The sequence below is a fragment of the Lipophrys pholis genome, assembly GCF_963383615.2.
Source record: "Lipophrys pholis genome assembly, chromosome: 11".
In the NCBI taxonomy this organism is placed as follows: domain Eukaryota; kingdom Metazoa; phylum Chordata; class Actinopteri; order Blenniiformes; family Blenniidae; genus Lipophrys; species Lipophrys pholis.
Window position 1 is genome coordinate 15278518 of NC_137631.1, and position 17043 is coordinate 15295560.

The following is a 17043-nucleotide window of genomic DNA, read 5'->3' on the forward strand; positions in this document are numbered from 1 at the left end:
AAGAGCATATCCTTCTGAACTTGCCTAAATCTAGTGTTTTGCTTTTCCCTTAGATTTTTTTTTACTTCAAAGTGAAAACACCTTTGATATATTGTGATGCTGTGACATCACAATACTTTAAAGTGAAAACACCTTTGATGTATTGTAATGCTGTGAGGTCCCAATACATCGTTTCCATGGAAACCATGGGCACATGGTGGCTAAATTTTTGCATCATAGCATACCTGCAACTGAATGGGTAAAAAAGTGAATGCCGCTCCTAATAAAACAATATTATTTAAAACCTCTCCTGGCAATAAATCCTTTTCTGAAATTATCTGTGTTATGATGGAGCAGAGTGTTTGGGTTTACTAGAATTGCTTTTTGTCACAGTGAGCTTATTGTCTGTGAATGCTGTCTTCCATGTCTATGGAATATAAAAAATATATTAAAAAAAATCCAGGGACTATGCGGTAGAACCATACTCATTTCATCAGATGTGTATATATTTCATGGTTGTCGTTTGCGTGTATCTGCACCGGTCACTTCGGTGAACTGGTAGGAGGAGACTGCGTTCAGTCTTCCGCTTCAACCGCCCTCACTTCTCCACTCGCTGCATGTTGAATACCTTTGTGCACGTTTACTGCGCACTCGCCCACTTTTTCTTTCTTTCTTACTTTTAAAAAAAAAAATTCTTACACCAAAGAAAAACAAGGCGACGGCACAGTAATTTCCTCCCCGTGCAGGTCTTCTCCCCCCCACACCCCCGGCAGTTGTTACCACAGCCATATCTAGAAGTCGTGCACCGCCTCATCCATGCATTGGAGTCCCGGGCCCCGGCGTACCGGCTCCAGCCATGTCGGCCCGGAACGCAGCGGCTGGCGGCGGTGACAGAGCGGGAGGCGAACCGGCAGGTAATGACATCGCTTCAAAAAGCTCCGAAAAAGCCAACGAATTTGCTCGTCCTCGCACGTCGCCTTATTATATGTTCTGGATGTAACAGGAAGCCAGCCGTGTGCGGTAGTGTTTTTGTTTTTTTGGCCAGCTCGCCGTAACTTTGCGCTATTCCAAAACTAGGTCAGTAGATCAGTGGAGCAAGCGCTGCCGCTTACGCTCCGCCATTTATATAACGCGACCATCTTTGCTATTTCGCCAGCATTTTGTTGGACATATCTTGGCTCTTCACTCTGTTTGGCAACAATAGTGGTGTATTTACGTCTGAAGTGTGCGTTTATCACCGTGTCATGTCCACACGAGCGTCTGAAGCTCGTACACATTAGCTTAGCAGTAGCAGCAGCAGCAGCGAGGCCTGTGTTTACCAGGGCGCTGGTCTAAACCAAGAAGATGTGTCTCTCGTTTCAGGACGGATTAATACTGTCGGTACTACCGCTTATAACCAGGGTTTTTTTTTTTTTTTTTTTTTTTAATAAATGAAAGTGTTATTAGCGTTAACGCTCGCTGTTGAGGCCTTTCGATGGTTTGCCGTTTAAAACAGGTTCGCCCGGACCGGGCAGCACTGCTCCTCAATCCACGGTGTTTCTACACAGTGGTCATCATCTGTGATCAATTTCGTATTTAAACCAAAAAACCCATCAATAAAACATCGTCTTGTATTTAAAGACACACCAGGCTGCTCTTCTTCCCCCATGACTCAAGATGTGTCGTTCTGTAATTCACAACAATCCGAAGGTTCACATCCAGAGTTGCCACAAACCAAAGGCAGTGAAGTGTGCTATCTTTACATCTACACAGAAGGTCATTTATTTTCTTGGAAAATAGAAACCATGAGTTTACGGCTGAGTTCCCCGCAATTGCTGCAGCAATTCAACAGATCAGAGAGAAGTTCAATCATGACATTCAGCTGTCATCATAGTATTCCTGTTATCAACAGCTAAATGATTCCTGTCACTTTGGCAGGAATCATTTTGTCTTCTTGGTTGATACAGAAAATCTAAGGCAAACTGAAAGAAAATCCAACCTTTATGAATACATTTTAGTTCCCCAAAACATTATTTGTGGGGAATCATTGTACTGTTGTAGTAAGTGAACAGCGCTATGGTTTGCTGCAGCAATTATATTATAAGGACTGGAAAGAAGTTGAAATGTATTAAGTTACATTCTTTCATACATTTTACTTGATTTATTGCTGTTATAACTGTTGAAAGTCCTCAATTCATTCTGTCAAAGTGCTGTCAGTGAATAAATGGGATGAGAAATAATTCATTGCCAGACTAAATACACCAAAATGTGGCCTTTTGACTTGTTATACACTTTATGTGTAGAGCACGATTTATCCACCAGGTCATTGAGTGTTCTGTCCATGTAACACAATCATCTGGCAACTGCAGAAACAACATAAAGACACAGAACTGCAAATTAATAAAAAATTTATATAAACATAAAATAGTAAAGAATGGTAAAGAAAAGAAGCTGGAGATACAAATGCATTGTGGGAGCTTACATTGCTCAAAACACCTACAAGGTCAAAAACATTGTATCTCATTCCACTACCCTCTCCTCATAGATTAAATTATTTCAGATTATCAGAGGTTATTTGCAATGTAAAGGTAATAAACCAGTAATGGAGACAAAAAGACTACAAATAAGCTAGAGTTTAAACCCACAAGCGGAACAGGGTGTCTTTCTCTCCCCTCCGCACGTCGGCCCCTTTGTTGGTTGTCGTTTGCAGGGATTTTAAGGTGGACAGTGTTATGCTTTGGGGCTTTCTCCTAATTTTGCCTTCTCGTATGTAATGAATGAGCATAAACATCAAAAACATTCAAGTGTCATGCCGTCCTGCCTAAGCTTTGTCATTACAAATAAAAATGTACCTAGAGGAGCATGTAAACAATATCAAATACTTTTTTTTAGAATATTACTTGGCATTCAGAAGGTAATATAACCATAAATCACTCCTTCTATCACTGACATTAAATGCAGAATTGTATTTTTGTCGTTGATGTTTGTCTTGAATTCTACCAACATGGCAGACATTGTTCGCCCTTTACTGAGCGGTTCATTGTGTCTGTATCGGAGTATTTTTCCAGACAAGGACCCACATGCAGTATTTGAACCGATACTGGTATCAGTATCACTGCATCCCTTTTGGTTCACCATATAAATGCAGTGGTTATGGCCACTGTGCTCGATTACAAGTGTAACTAATGACTTTGTGGGTGTATGCAAGGTTGTCTGTTGTGTCTTTTTATTCAGAGGCAGTTGTGGGTAATATGAAGCCTTGTAAATGTCTTTTGGTATTGTCATTTCTTTCTTAACAAGTCCCTTTCGGTTTGAGGCTAGTAACATGATTGGACTTATCTATGATATGCATAGTATACCAGGATTTGTCTGACCTGTCAGGTGTCAGCTTCCATTGTTTGCCGTGACAGAAAACAGGTGTGAAAATCACAATGTCCCCAGTTGAGTTACATCTGTGTTGTAAGTGAGACCCCAAGTTGAAAATATTGCAGACACAAGCGTGACAATATTGAGCTGTAAGAACAGTCTTCATTTTAATAATATAGCCATATATTAGCCATCCAAGTATATAAAATGCAGTGAAAAAGCTTAGCAGAGCCAACCAGGGAGATCTTGGGTTTAGGTCCTGAAGAAGTCCCTCGATTTTGTATGATGTTATTTAGCACGGTTGTCTTTAAAGATACAAGCCAAGTTTGTTTTTTCTTTTCTTTTTTTTTAATCATTGATGAATCCATCTGAAACTTTTTCCTTCAAACTGTAATGGAAGATATTTTCCTGTTAAAAGTTCTTCAGCTAGATTTTTTTCCCCCTTAGTGCTTTTGAAATATGACAAACTCATGTGGTGCTGAACTGTGGCGTTTTAAAATCTGATCTTTATGAAACTCGAAAGATGATTCAATGAAACAAAAATGGATGTCGGCTTACTGGGAGGGTCAAATATGTAACCTCATGAAACATTTTAATGAATAAGCCGTCACAAGTTGGTTCATGAATGTCAACGGTTGTTGTTCTTTCTATTTGTGTAAATCTGTTTGCATTGTTTGCTTTTTGACATCAAATACTGATTAATTCATGTAAATGACTTGTCATAATGGCTGTGCAAAGATTTAAGCAAGTGCTCAAGGAGAAAAGGGGACCTTTTTAAAACAAATATGATTGTTAACTATTTCTATACCGTATAGTGACAGAAGTATTGTACATTAGTGTACACATACATCTATTTCAAATCGTTTTATGGTGTGGCCACCCTTAGCTGCGAAGTAGTGAAGCTGTTTTGAAAGCAGTTTTTTTTTTTTTTTCACAGCTGCCGAAAACTTTTGCAATTAACTGTATCTTGTGAGCTTTCAATTTAATTTATAAAGAGGCGATTATCCTGGTGCTATTTATATGTGATAATATATCTAGGCCATGTGTGGTGTGCGGTTAAGTGTAGCAAATGCTCATTCAGGTATTGAGTCAATGAGCAAACTCATGGACACGTGAGCTTTGGGAAAGGGATTGAGAGACGCGTGTGTACGACCTGATGTCTTGTCAACCACTTGCCTTCGCCATAACCCTGGTAATCCTGCAGATCTTGACAGGGATCTGGTGATTAAAAGTCAGCAGCGACCTGCTGATCTGGTAATGGCCATTTGGGTCACAGGGTTAAAAATAGGTGTCATGAATGTCAAACACATTTGTTGCGTTTCCTGCTATGGGAAATTCTCTCCCACTCACTCGCATGAATACACATGAGGCCATGACTAACTCATAAAATAGAAAGTAGGCTGCAGTTGTATGGAGAGGGAGGCTGTTGTTCTTCATCATGGCTGATGTCTAGTAACTAGTAAGTCATTCCAGGCGCTGCAGCATGCAGGTATCTTTTTCCAGGCCATCTCTTACCGACATACGGTTGTAGCTGGAGTCAGATATAACCTCGACTTCTGCTCTGCCCGAACTGCATGGTCACACAGCATTGTAAACCTGATCCCATGTAGATGTCGGCTGAAAGGATTACTACATCCAGCATTCTGCTCTCAGTTTCCGTCACAGCTGAGATGACAGCAGGTGAACGCTGCCTCTGTAAAATCAGCTCCACGAATCTATGTCAGGATAAAACTCGTGTCTCTAAATCACATGACAATGAGAGTCTGGATTATTCAATGAACAAATTAGATTACCTTTCCTGAAAAATTGGCTGTTTTTGTTTTATATAGATTTCATTTTTCTGCATTAGCAATTGTCGTTACTGATTTGTGATCATTGTAATTTTGATTGGGTAAAACTAAAGCCCGCACCTCCAATACCGATGAGAATAATTACTTTCTTTAGATGCCTAAGATGTTCAGAGAATGAGAAAAAACTAATTCAGGTGATATGTATCACACCACTTTAGGAAATCTGCAACCATCAACATGCATCGCAGCCTGACTTTCCCATCTGTGTGCATCAGAATGGGGCATTTCTGCTGCTCTAGTACACACCACGATGACAGCTGGAGGAAGAAGAACCTGACGCCTATGTGAATAGCTTGCTGTGGGCTTTTAGAGTTGTAACTTTCATTTGATTAGAAGTCATACAAATGTGTCATGAAAGGGGAAAATAAACATATACCAATGGCACTGGTGTATACGTCACGTTTCTTTTTTCATTCAAAGACACAATTGTACCGTCAATAAGCCTCGACCAGCAGCTGCTGTTTGGGAACCCATTTGTTTCTCGAGCTGTGGCCATCTTGCTTTTATCCTACGATCTGCGTCGTCTGGTTTTTTTTCATCACAAGTTTCTCTGTTTTTCACCAGTCCCTCATAAGCTTCTTAGATACAGCAAACTGTCTGTCCCATTTTGTTTCTGTTTGGTCCTGCAGATATATTTAAAGTTTAGCTGTGAAGCTTTTTATTTGGTGAAGTGGCTTGTGCTGTCTTCTTAGTGTAGTAAATGCTGAAGTAAATGCATAAACTACAAATAGACTAATATTCAGGCTGTCACTATACATGTCCAGTAGTCTCACAGCACAATGCAAGTGTATATTAAAAATTAATCATGGACATGTTCTTTGCATTGAGCTGTGTTCCATAATAAGCTTTATTTACTTGTTCACTAAATGTTTGCTCAACTCTTAAGAATTACTTTGCATTTTTTCTCTTAATGTGAGCTGTATATACAGAATATTAAAAAGAAAAAAGATTCCCAAACTTTCCATTTCTCTTTCGCTACAGAAAATTAAAACGGTTCATTATATATGCAACCTGCATGACATTGAGATATATTAGGTGACCAAACCTACCTTTGAATGCGAAAAAAATAAAGACTAGACTTGACTCACCATCTTTTCCCTTCACCTCAGTTTAAGTGAAGTAGATCAAAAGTGAGAGTCACACTTTACGATCCTAAGATCTCCTGATAAGTAACGCATATTGGTTGAGGTTGGACTGGGAAGAAAACCTTTTGTTAACAGCTGTTTAGATCCACAGGAAAGAAATCTTAGTTGTTTGAAAACCAAAGTTTTAACCCAACAATTAGACAACAGATTATAATAAGGTCAACCAAACCGTGGGTTAGGTGAGCCATTACACACCTCTATTCAGTTTCAGAGGAATAAAGGTTGTGGGATTAAATTTAATCCAGGCTATCCGATGTAAAATTTGGTACTCCATTTTCCACCAACAGTCCAAAAACAGCACAACAGAGCGCAGCAGGGGATCCTTCATTCCTATGGCAACAAGACTCTATAACTCCTCCTTGTAAATAATGTGTGTTGTGTCACTTGTTAAGCTCACTCTGCTCTGCCACCACTCCACCACCGCTGAGCTTAACTTGGTATATATGGGCAGTTATATTAATATTTCTAATTTAACTTCACTAAAATTGTTTCATTCAGTGTTTCATCATTTCATTCGGTGTGGAGCCATGTCGAACAATTTCCTCCAGGGATAATTAAAGTGATCGGATTCTGATTCTGATGTGAGGGCAGTTGGTGACCCTAAATCAGATTCTGATGAATTGCCCATAGGTGTGAGTGTGTGTTATTGTCTGTCTTTGGTTGCTCTATGATGGACTTTGCTCGTATTCACCTGAGAATGTGTCGAGTGTCCCGCCACCTTAAACAGGAAAAAAGAAATGGATTGGATGTACTTATCTGTTAATTTGACCAAGCTATTTTCAAAGATGGCAGCATAAAGACTATTTATTGAGCCTTGCTTTGTGAGTGAAATGAAGCTGAAAGCGTGAATGGTTTTGTTGTATTGATTGAACGTGCAGTTTTTGACAATATTGAAAATGTGGATATGCTGCAGTTACACCAGTCGCTCTGGTTCTGCTGGTAGGGTGATCAACACAACAAGCACCGAGGCCATGTAAGAATTCTGAGTCGAGGATCCATTAAAACATGTACTCCTTTCTTCTTTAAATGTTACACAAGTGAAATGAATGATATTTTAAGCATTTCTGGACACAGGCTAGACAAAACCATATATCGTGATTGCATCCATCTGTTGCCATAACACTATCCTATTCAGGGTTGCAAGGTGCTGGAACCAATCTTGGCTAACGTGTAATAACCTGGACAGATCGCCAGTCTGCCACAGGGCAAACAAAGAGACTGAAAACCACCCACACATACAATTTGGGCAATTTAGGATCATCGGTTAACCACAAATGTGTGTTTTTGGACATTCCGAGGAAATGCAAGTACCCAGAGAAAACCCTCTCCCGGAGAGAACATGCAAAGTTCAAACAGAAAGGCCTTGCCTGCCATTGAACCTACTTGCATTATCAAACCTTTCCGAGTGATTTTCAATGAGCCTTAACATTGAAAACCTGTTTACATTAAAAAAAAAAAAAAAGCTCCAGAAAAGACACCACTGTGTCATCCTCATCAAAAACATACGGTAGTTGGAGTGTTTAGAAGAACACTCCACTTTCACTGTGGCCTACATACAATAGAAAAATAATGTAGGGCAGTTTCGCAAACAAAACCATCTGTTACTGGAGAGTATGCAAAAGAAAATACATACTCTTTGCAAAGCACAGTTATATTGTAATTAGCTCTGATCCAAAATGGAACTTTTGTTCAACCTAGTCTGCTGAGTTATTTTTAGTGCAAGATTGCCTCTCACTCGTCTGTTGAGCCTTGTCTCGCCGCACTATTTTAGATTTCAACCACTGCACCTAATGACACACCGAGTTTTGTCGAACCCATTCAAAAACAATGCAAAGTGGTTATGCAAGACAACAGTTCAAGTTATCGTTTGCCCTGCGACAACTTTACCAGTAAGTCACACCCTGAGTGCACCTCGCTACCTCACAGGATTGTTTATTTGGGTCACGTGTCAAGAAGTGCACTATATCAGTGATAAGATGGCGTTGGGACCACACCTTTTGTTGCCTTCCATGAACTCTGTAGAGCTTCTTGGTCGTCTTTTCTACTTTGTCTCCTGATAGATTCCTGGTTTTGTTCAGTGTATATTTTCAGGAACCAGTTACTTTTGTTTGTACCTTCTTAATAATCGGCATTACAAAATATAATGAAGTAAAGATCCACACTGTGAAAGTTTGACTTCGCTTGTAAAATACCAGACTCTTGAACTACATTGACGTATGCAAACACGCCCAATTCTAGATTTATTGGTTCACTTCTCCCAAGTATTTACAGCATGCCGTTATTCCGGGCTTGTTACCGGCTTGTTATTTGTATGTAGTGAAGTCATTAAGTTTAAACCATGTATGACTATGCTCTTTATTGTTGTGTGTTGCAGAGGATGTGCTGGTGGAGGAAAGTCAAAGCAGTTCTGTGTCTCGGTGCAGCCTGATGACCCCCTCCTCAGCTTCTGGTATGTCCCTAAGCATGGAAATGCCCCGGAAGCGCAAGGGCAGCATGGACAACCAGTAAGTAATAGAGTGATGGCTTTCGTTTTAACTGATGAAAAAATCCAAACCTGTTGACCCAAATTGGTGCTCATATTTCTGTTGTTTGTTTTCAGGGATTCAAAATCGGTTTCAATGACGGACGCCGATGCAGATGATGACCAAATTGGGTAATGAGTTAGTGAAATCACAACACCAGAGATATTTTTTTTTCTTTTTTAAACAATCACATTAAAAAAGATAAAGCCACTAAATGAAATAATGCTAGTGTATCAATGACTTTGGGTCACAGTTTGTTTTAATTTTGTGTTGCAGCGCTGCAGCTCAACATTAAACTTTTTCTAACTTATTGTTTTACAGGTCAGATGACGAGGACCAACATGTCAAAATGAAATGCCTCAGGTAGATTAGATTTCACGAAATATATCCGAGAATGTTTATTGTGTAGGTGTTGTTTTTAAAGCGACAAATCGATCTGGTTTTTTTTTTTGTTTTCTTTAAGGGAACCACATAGCCAAATTGAGAAGAGGAGACGGGACAAAATGAATAAGCTCATTGAGAAGCTCTCGGCCATGATCCCCACCTGTAACCCCATGTCTCGCAAGCTGGACAAACTCACGGTGCTCAGAATGGCTGTGCAGCACCTGAAATCTCTCAAAGGTACAGAGCAAGTTTGTGGCCTGTGGTTTGCAAAATAGACCAGTCTGATGTTTGTGACTCTAGTATATTTAGGTATTCTACAAATGAGCTGTGCTATGCTGATACAGCTCCTTTATGATGAAGAGGCACATCTGTCCCTGCAGAGAACCAAAATATTTGTGTTATTACAACAACATATGAATGAAATTCGACATTTTTGCCGATAAGTCAAATCTAAAAATAAGATGCCGTTTTGGATAAGCCTAAATCAATCATGTCCTTTAGTACATTTAACTGTTTGTGTCACGTTGTTTTCTGTATTTTCAGGTTCGGCAAGTTCGTTCTCTGAAGCCAACTACAAGCCCTCATTCCTTCCCGATGAGGAGCTCAAACACCTCGTCCTCAAGGTAAATACAGTCGATCAATCAATCATGTGCCAAATAATCTCTGTGCAAAAGAGTTGATTTTTCATTTGAAAACAATCTGTAATGTCAACTTAAGTCAGGGAGTATCCTAAGTATTGTTTTGTGTGTTATCTTCTTTTAAAAAGGTCGTAAAACAAACTAGGCTCATCTGAAAAGGTGAACTGGACTTGATCGTATGTCTTGAAAGACGCTTGGCCCCTTGTCCTCGTGGCCTCCTCACACTAACAAGCCTCGTGAATGGAGTAGCAGGAACGGATGAATCCACTTTGATAAGGGGCGAAACTTCTTTCAAGATGTATGAGCAAATCCACTTCACCGGATTCACTTGCTGTGAGATCGATCAAACATTTCTGAGGAAACTGTGTTAGATTTCTACGTTAGTGCATTTTATTTTTAAACTCCTGGGCTTACTTTAGACTGCAGCTGTCTTCACCATGTTAAGTGATTCAAACGGTGCGATACACAGGCAAGAGGAAGGTGATTGTGATTTTATTTGTATCAGAGACCCTGAAATGCAGAATTTGTAACTTTTAAAAAAATAACAAACTCAATGACCCCCCTTTCCTCCACTTCATAGCACTGACTCCCCCTCTTCTCCCCGGCGTTTCTTTGTTTGCGCAGGCTGCAGATGGTTTCCTCTTTGTGGTGGGCTGTGATCGTGGGAAAATTGTTTTTGTCTCGGAGTCCGTCACGAAGATCCTAAATTATAGTCGGGTAAAACTTCCACATTTGTTACCGTCTCTGCAACCTTTTTGTTTTGTTAAAACCCAGAAGATAGGCTGTGGTTGTCTCGAGGCTAATGCCAACCGATCAGAGTGTATAAACTAGGTGAGGCTCTGTATCAACATGTTTAGCCTTGTGCCGGCACTCGTCAACGTAGTGCACCGCCAAAATATGAAGTAGAGCGATGTCATGAGACTAACACGCCAAGCTATCCGTGATACTTGCTGTACTGTGCTCATGATACTAATGGCATTTTTGAAATCTTGATAGTTTGTTTATCTCTTTCCAGAAATTGCTGTTCAAAAAACTTACTGGAAAGTTTTCCGAAACAGACACGTACAGTATGACTCTTAATTGATAAGAGAAAAGTTATGTTGGTACATAAACATTTCGGCTTGTTTTTGGAGCACTGTAAAACAGTCGCCACTTCATTAGGTACAGTTGTGCAGTCTTATGTGATCCAGTACCTCATCTCGTCATGGTTTCTGCTTTTATAAGGGTTTCTGCTTGAGGTTGTCAGAAAGGCTTCAATATTGCAAAACATTCATCTTTGAGGTTATATCCAGACTATTATCAGTGGGAAACTTTGAAAAATGACTCCAACTGAAACGTTTTTAATAATCTTCATGGCAGCTTAACATTGACCTTTGTAAAAACAGACTTGGTGTCAGAGCGGTTGTATTCAGTTACATTAGATTGTACCTAAAGAAGTGGTTGGAGAGTGTAAATTGAGTAACCGACTCTGTTGCTGCTCCACACACTATCTACTGTAGTTTGAAGGCAACAGACCAAAAATAAAGAATTTGTAACCAACAGGAGTTGCTTTTCATGAGGAGCGATTGTTGTATTCTTAAAGTCAGGATCGAAGCTTTTTCCGAGTTACTTTACTAGAACACTTTTTTTCCAGACGGAGCTGATTGGACAGAGCCTGTTTGATTACATCCACCCAAAGGACATGGGAAAAGTGAAGGAGCAGCTGTCGGCCTCTGAACTATACCCTCGTGAACGGCTCATTGACACTAAAAGTAAAAAGCACTTATTTCTGTCTTGCGCCTTCTGTGTGTGCGTCCGTATCAGACTCCATTTAACGCTTCTCCCTTGTCCTCAGCCGGTCTGCAGGTCCAGGCTGACCTCCCAGTCGGCGCTGCACGGTTGTGTTCAGGTGCACGGCGTTCGTTCTTCTGCCGCATGAAATACAATAAAATTTCGGTCAAAGTGGAAGAGAAGGAATCGCAGGCCAACTCGTCCAAAAAGAAAGGCAAGGCGATTGTTCAGCTTTTCAAAATAAATAAATAAATAAATAAATGTGCACCTTCTATTTTTTTGTGTTTGTTTGGGGCTCGTAGTTAACAACACTTGTGTTATGGCTTGTGGGTCATTATTTACATTCACTTACAGAGTCACAAAGGTACTGCACAGTCCATTGTACAGGCTACATGCGCAGCTGGCCTACCAGTCAGTTGGGTGCGGACGGGGAAGGGGATTCAGACAAGCAGGATAGCTCCCACTTCAGCTGCCTGGTGGCCATGGGACGCCTCCACCCCCATACATCTCCCCAGGTCAATGGAGAGGTCCGAGTTAAACCCACAGAGTTCATCACGCGCTACGCCATGGATGGCAAATTCACCTTTGTTGATCAAAGGTTAGAGCACAGTTTAATCATTGGGTCATGCAGCGTTTGTATTCGTCAGTCCACTTGAAGGAGTGGAGCATCAGGAGTTTAGAAATGTTTTCATCGTAGAGCAGACTGCCTTCAACTTGTCTTGATTTCATCATGAGCTTAGTCTATATTACTGATACGTCATAGTGTGTGCTGGCTACCCAGTTGGACAGCGTATTGAAGTTTAAATCTGCTGTCCATGTTTTGAGTGGTTGGGCTCAACAATTACAAGCATTTTTTCCCTCATGTTGATAATTTACCATGAAGAGACATTCAGTTAACAAAACGTCAGGATACTGGTTTTGTCCAGTACATGTCTCACATATCGTTCCACATTGTGTCTCCATTTTCGATTAAAGTGAAAAACAATGCAGATATATTTTGATTGCCGGCACGTTTTGTTGGCATCCTTTACATTAGCACGAAGGAAAAAAATAGCACATTAAAAAACATTTTAATGTCTTTCCCAGAGCGACCACCATTCTTGGTTATCTTCCGCAAGAATTACTTGGGACTTCGTGCTACGAATACTTCCATCAAGATGACTTGCCACATTTAGCTGACAGACATCGAAAGGGTAACATTCCTTTCTTCAAATTTTCCTTTGATTTCATGAACTGAAGTATTTTTAAAGTACGTATTTATCATATTTATCAGAGTCGGAATGTTGCAGGGTTTCTAAATATTATTTTGTGGTTCAAACTAATGACCCCATTGTCTTTCTTCCTCAGTGCTGCGGAGTAAAGAGAAAATAGAGACAAACTGCTACAAGTTCAAAACAAAATATGGCTCTTTTGTTACTCTGCAAAGTCAGTGGTTTAGTTTTGTCAATCCCTGGACCAAAGAAGTAGAATATATAGTGTCTACTAACACCGTCATATCGTGAGTATATGCCTTAGCTATTGATTATCTACGTATCTTTGCTGGTGCATGTTCATCTGAGCCTGTTTTCTCATCCCGTCAAAGGCATGACCACAGTCGAACAAGTCGATCGGGAAACAAGTCTGAGCAGTCAAGCAATTCCAAGACTTCTGACGGTCAGTACTCGCTGAATCACTGTCGCTGCATTGGTGTCACTTTTGTTTCCTTTATAACTTTTTTTTATTTATTTTGTTTCCCCCGTCAAAAGATGGCAAAAAGTCCCTTCCAACTATACCAGGCATCTCCACCACACCTGGAACCATGATCTATGCTGGGAGCATCGGGACCCACATTGCAAACGAGCTGCTGGATTTCAACAGGTGTGCTTTCTTAAGGACGGGGCACGTCCTCTGTCATGAAATATCACGGGCTGCGTTCGCATGAGCACAGTGTTCCTGTCACTCCGGTTAAGTTCTTACCATCTAAAGGGCCGGATATTCCTGGTTACATGAACACTGAGTAAAGTCACAAGATGGATTTCCATGTACCATGATTATCGTCGTGTTGGCTATTTGGGACGTGCAGAGAAGCATTTTCCTTGTTCGTTGTCTGATGAGGGGAAGAAGTTTCATGTTTGAAAGCAGCATTGCCCTTCTGAATGAACCAGTCGTGCTTGTTGCTGCCATTTTTCTCAAAGCATCACTCAGTGACAGTGCATGAGAGCCATGTGCAGTAAGAATAATTTGACCCCCACGAGGGAGACGTGATCAGAACGAGTGTGTACATTGGCTCCATTTGGAATAAGGCCCTGCTCAGTCAGACTAAAAATTGTTTCCAAAAGGATCCTATGGATGTGAATCTTCCAATGGTTAATGGCTGAAGATGTTTAAGAAGCAAAACCCCTCGGTCTGAAAATAAAAGCTGCCTTTGCTCATGTCATTGACTGAGTTAGAAATGTACTTTACAGCCTCGTACTGTTTCCTATGAATGTTACAACCACAGTTGCCAGAGCAGATGCTATTTGGTGCCGTATTAACTTGACCTTTGTGTCTTTCTTCAGAATGAACTCTTCACCCTCCAGTGGAAACGTCAGCCCATTCAGTTTGCTGCAGGACAAATCTCCACAAATTCACAATCAACTCAGCAACAATGTAAGTTCTTACAGTCGTGTAGCAGCAACGCCTGCAGACCAGAGTAACGTTTCCCATTCACAAAAGTGCCTCAAACGTTTAGACTGGCCCAGTGTATGTGTCCTAATGTATATATTTTATTTGCCAACAGATTTCAAAATAAATCTTTTCTGTGTTTTGCATTGATGCCAATAGGAAAATGTAACATATACTCTTACCAAATTGATCTTCAATAAACATGTCTTTTTGTTCTGGTAATATTGGTCCCAGTTCAGATATTATCGAAATCACTTGGTTTAAATATGATCATTTACTCTGTTATGAAATAATGACCCCATAAAACATACAAAAGAAAACATTCAGCTTGTAATCAGAAGCATCATATACACTATATAGAGTAACTAATATCTAAATTAATCATCATATTGTCCTCTGTCTTCATCACACAGATGTATTTAAAATATAGGAACCAACTCATATATTTCAGTTTAGCTTTTCTTGCATTTGCATATGAAAATATCATTCAGTGAAAATAATGCAGAAATATAAAAGGGAGGAATTACACCTGTGTGTGCGTGAGAAATTGCAAAATGAATTTCATCTCCTGCCATGCTGCTCCTGTAGTCATCATGTCTTATGGTCCTTAGGTGCCAAATGGAGAAGCCTCCGACATGGAGATTCCAGGAAAGTCCAGCTCAGAGGACGAGCCCCAGGGAGCTGCTTTCTCGGGTGGAGAAACACTTATGGGTATTTACTGTAAACCTATTAAGAAGCTGATATTTAATGTCTTTAATAATTTCTCTCCATACCATGTCTTTGTGTTATCTGGTTTTAACTGATATTTCTTCTGTCCAAAGGGGAGAACTCCCAGCTGGATTTGGACAGCGTGGTTGGACCAGGCCTTAGCAGCCTTAGCAGCGATGAAGCCGCCATGGCCGTGATCATGAGCCTCCTGGAGACTGACACAAACTTGGGAGACGCTGTGGACTTTGAGGATATGCACTGGTCCTTATAGAACCTGCAGTAATGTGTTAGACGTAGTACGCCGAAGATCACAAGTACTGCCTAATGTTTACTCCACCAAGAAGCATAAAATAAAATAGAATTTATTTATTAGTTACCCTTTTACACCTAAGCTGTGTTTTGGGCGGCTGCTCCAACAGCAGGACTGACGACGGGTTCATCTGCTTCCCTTCTTCAGGAGGAGGATGTGCCTCTGAAGCACACGTGTCGAACTCCAGGCCTCGAGGGCCGCAGCCCTGCACGTTTTGCATGTCTCCCAGCTTCAACACAGCTGATTGCAATGAGCAGCTCGTTATCTGGCTTTGTGCTGAATGTGGTGATGAACCATCAGGACATTCAGGGGAGGGAGACATTGAAAACGTGCAGGGCTGCGGCCCACGAGGATCTGAGTTTGACACCCCTGCTCTGAAACGATGTATGTCACCGTTCTCCTGAAATCTACTGTCAGCCTCACCGGGTTGAAGGACCCATGGACACAAAAGACAGTGATAAGATGTAGATCATGATGGCTTGGGATTCCTGCTCCTGTTTCTCTCCTCCATCAACATTTGAACAAAGGCTGGGAGAAGCAATGCAAAAAAAAGTTGCACTGAATTGATTTTTTGTTTCTTTTTCTTTTTTTTTTTAAAGTTGTGATTTCACTAGGTACTGTATGTCGTTTTAAAAACTTAAGGAGAACACCGTTGACAACCTGGCCCATCTTTGCAACCCCTCAGGATCCAGGCCGGAGGTATCCACTGTACCACGGCAGACCACACTTCCACAACCTCGACACTCTTTGAGGGCCACCCGACGACGTGCGCCTCAGAGATATTCTATTGTCAGTATCTGAACATTATCCACGAACCAAGTCTTGTAACCTCTTCTCTTGTACACTGATCTCATCATACTGTATATGTGTGGAGTTTGGTATGAATGACTGCAAACACCATGACTTCAGGCCATATGTGTCTTAAAGGGATAGTTTTGCAGAGGAGGCCCCCGGGATTTATAGGTTCAAGCTGGAAACATTTAACGTTTCTCGGCAGAAATCCTCCACATTCATGAATCGTTTGGGGAGCGCTGTCCGCTTGGCTGATTCACTCCTTTGGCTTTAAGAGCATTACAGTATGACTTCATGCAAAGCAAAGTCAGCACTTTAAGAGACGCTGAATTAGAGATTTGGTAGCGAGGGCTACGCAGCAAATCCATATTGACATCTGTGACATTATATCAATATGCGCATGAGGCTACTATGCGAGTGGTGGTTGAAGCGATAACTCAGGGAGTTATCCACTTTAAGGTTTTACGTACTTCCATGCCTACTGTCAGTTGGTGTGTCGTCTAATAAGTCCGCTCTTGTTCACCCGTGCATCCGTGTTCTTATTCTCTGTCAGCTTTATTTCCTCGCAGGTAAGCCACAGCTTTAGCCATTTTTTTCCCCCCCTTGTACCGTCATGCACTGGCCCGTTCTTCACATTGTTAGATGTGTCTGAGGCACACAGCATTGTCAAACAGATGTATTGAGGGACTGTGCTATGCAGACTTATCATTCCAGATTCTAAACTTAAATACGTGTTCTTTTTTTTCTCTCCTCCTAGTGTGCATGAATCCGCAAAATATATAAGAACCTTTTTCTACTTTTCAATGTGACTTTTTATGAGCTGGAGTCACGAAGCCATATGTTGCCATTTACCTCATCTCGAGTTGACTTTCGCCCGTGCTGTGATTGCACATATTGGCTTTCTCTAAAGAAAAATAAGCATTAATACTCGCTATTTAAAAGTTTAAAACGCAACTA

General features: G+C 40.8%; 1 protein-coding gene across 1 annotated transcript; it reads left to right on the top strand.

The window, feature by feature from the left end:
• Positions 1-586: 586 nt before the first annotated feature.
• Positions 587-16193, top strand: bmal2 (basic helix-loop-helix ARNT like 2). The gene is made up of 17 exons (XM_080475989.1): positions 587-893; positions 8694-8823; positions 8919-8972; positions 9163-9204; positions 9305-9462; positions 9769-9848; positions 10488-10580; positions 11497-11614; positions 11698-11847; positions 11988-12231; positions 12720-12826; positions 12981-13131; positions 13216-13286; positions 13379-13490; positions 14171-14261; positions 14888-14987; positions 15098-16193. The coding sequence occupies exons 1-17, from the start codon at positions 836-838 to the stop codon at positions 15253-15255; spliced, it is 1917 nt and encodes a 638-aa protein (XP_080332115.1). The 5' UTR covers positions 587-835; the 3' UTR covers positions 15256-16193.
• Positions 16194-17043: the final 850 nt, after the last annotated feature.

Bases quoted from the DNA above. Each gene is read 5' to 3' on its own strand.
- bmal2 (XM_080475989.1), top strand. From the start codon at position 836: ATGTCGGCCCGGAACGCAGCGGCTGGCGGCGGTGACAGAGCGGGAGGC. The intron at 9,463-9,768 runs GTACAGAGCAAG...CTGTATTTTCAG, and splicing joins GCACCTGAAATCTCTCAAAG to GTTCGGCAAGTTCGTTCTCT. The intron at 11,848-11,987 runs GCAAGGCGATTG...ATTCACTTACAG, and splicing joins CAACTCGTCCAAAAAGAAAG to AGTCACAAAGGTACTGCACA.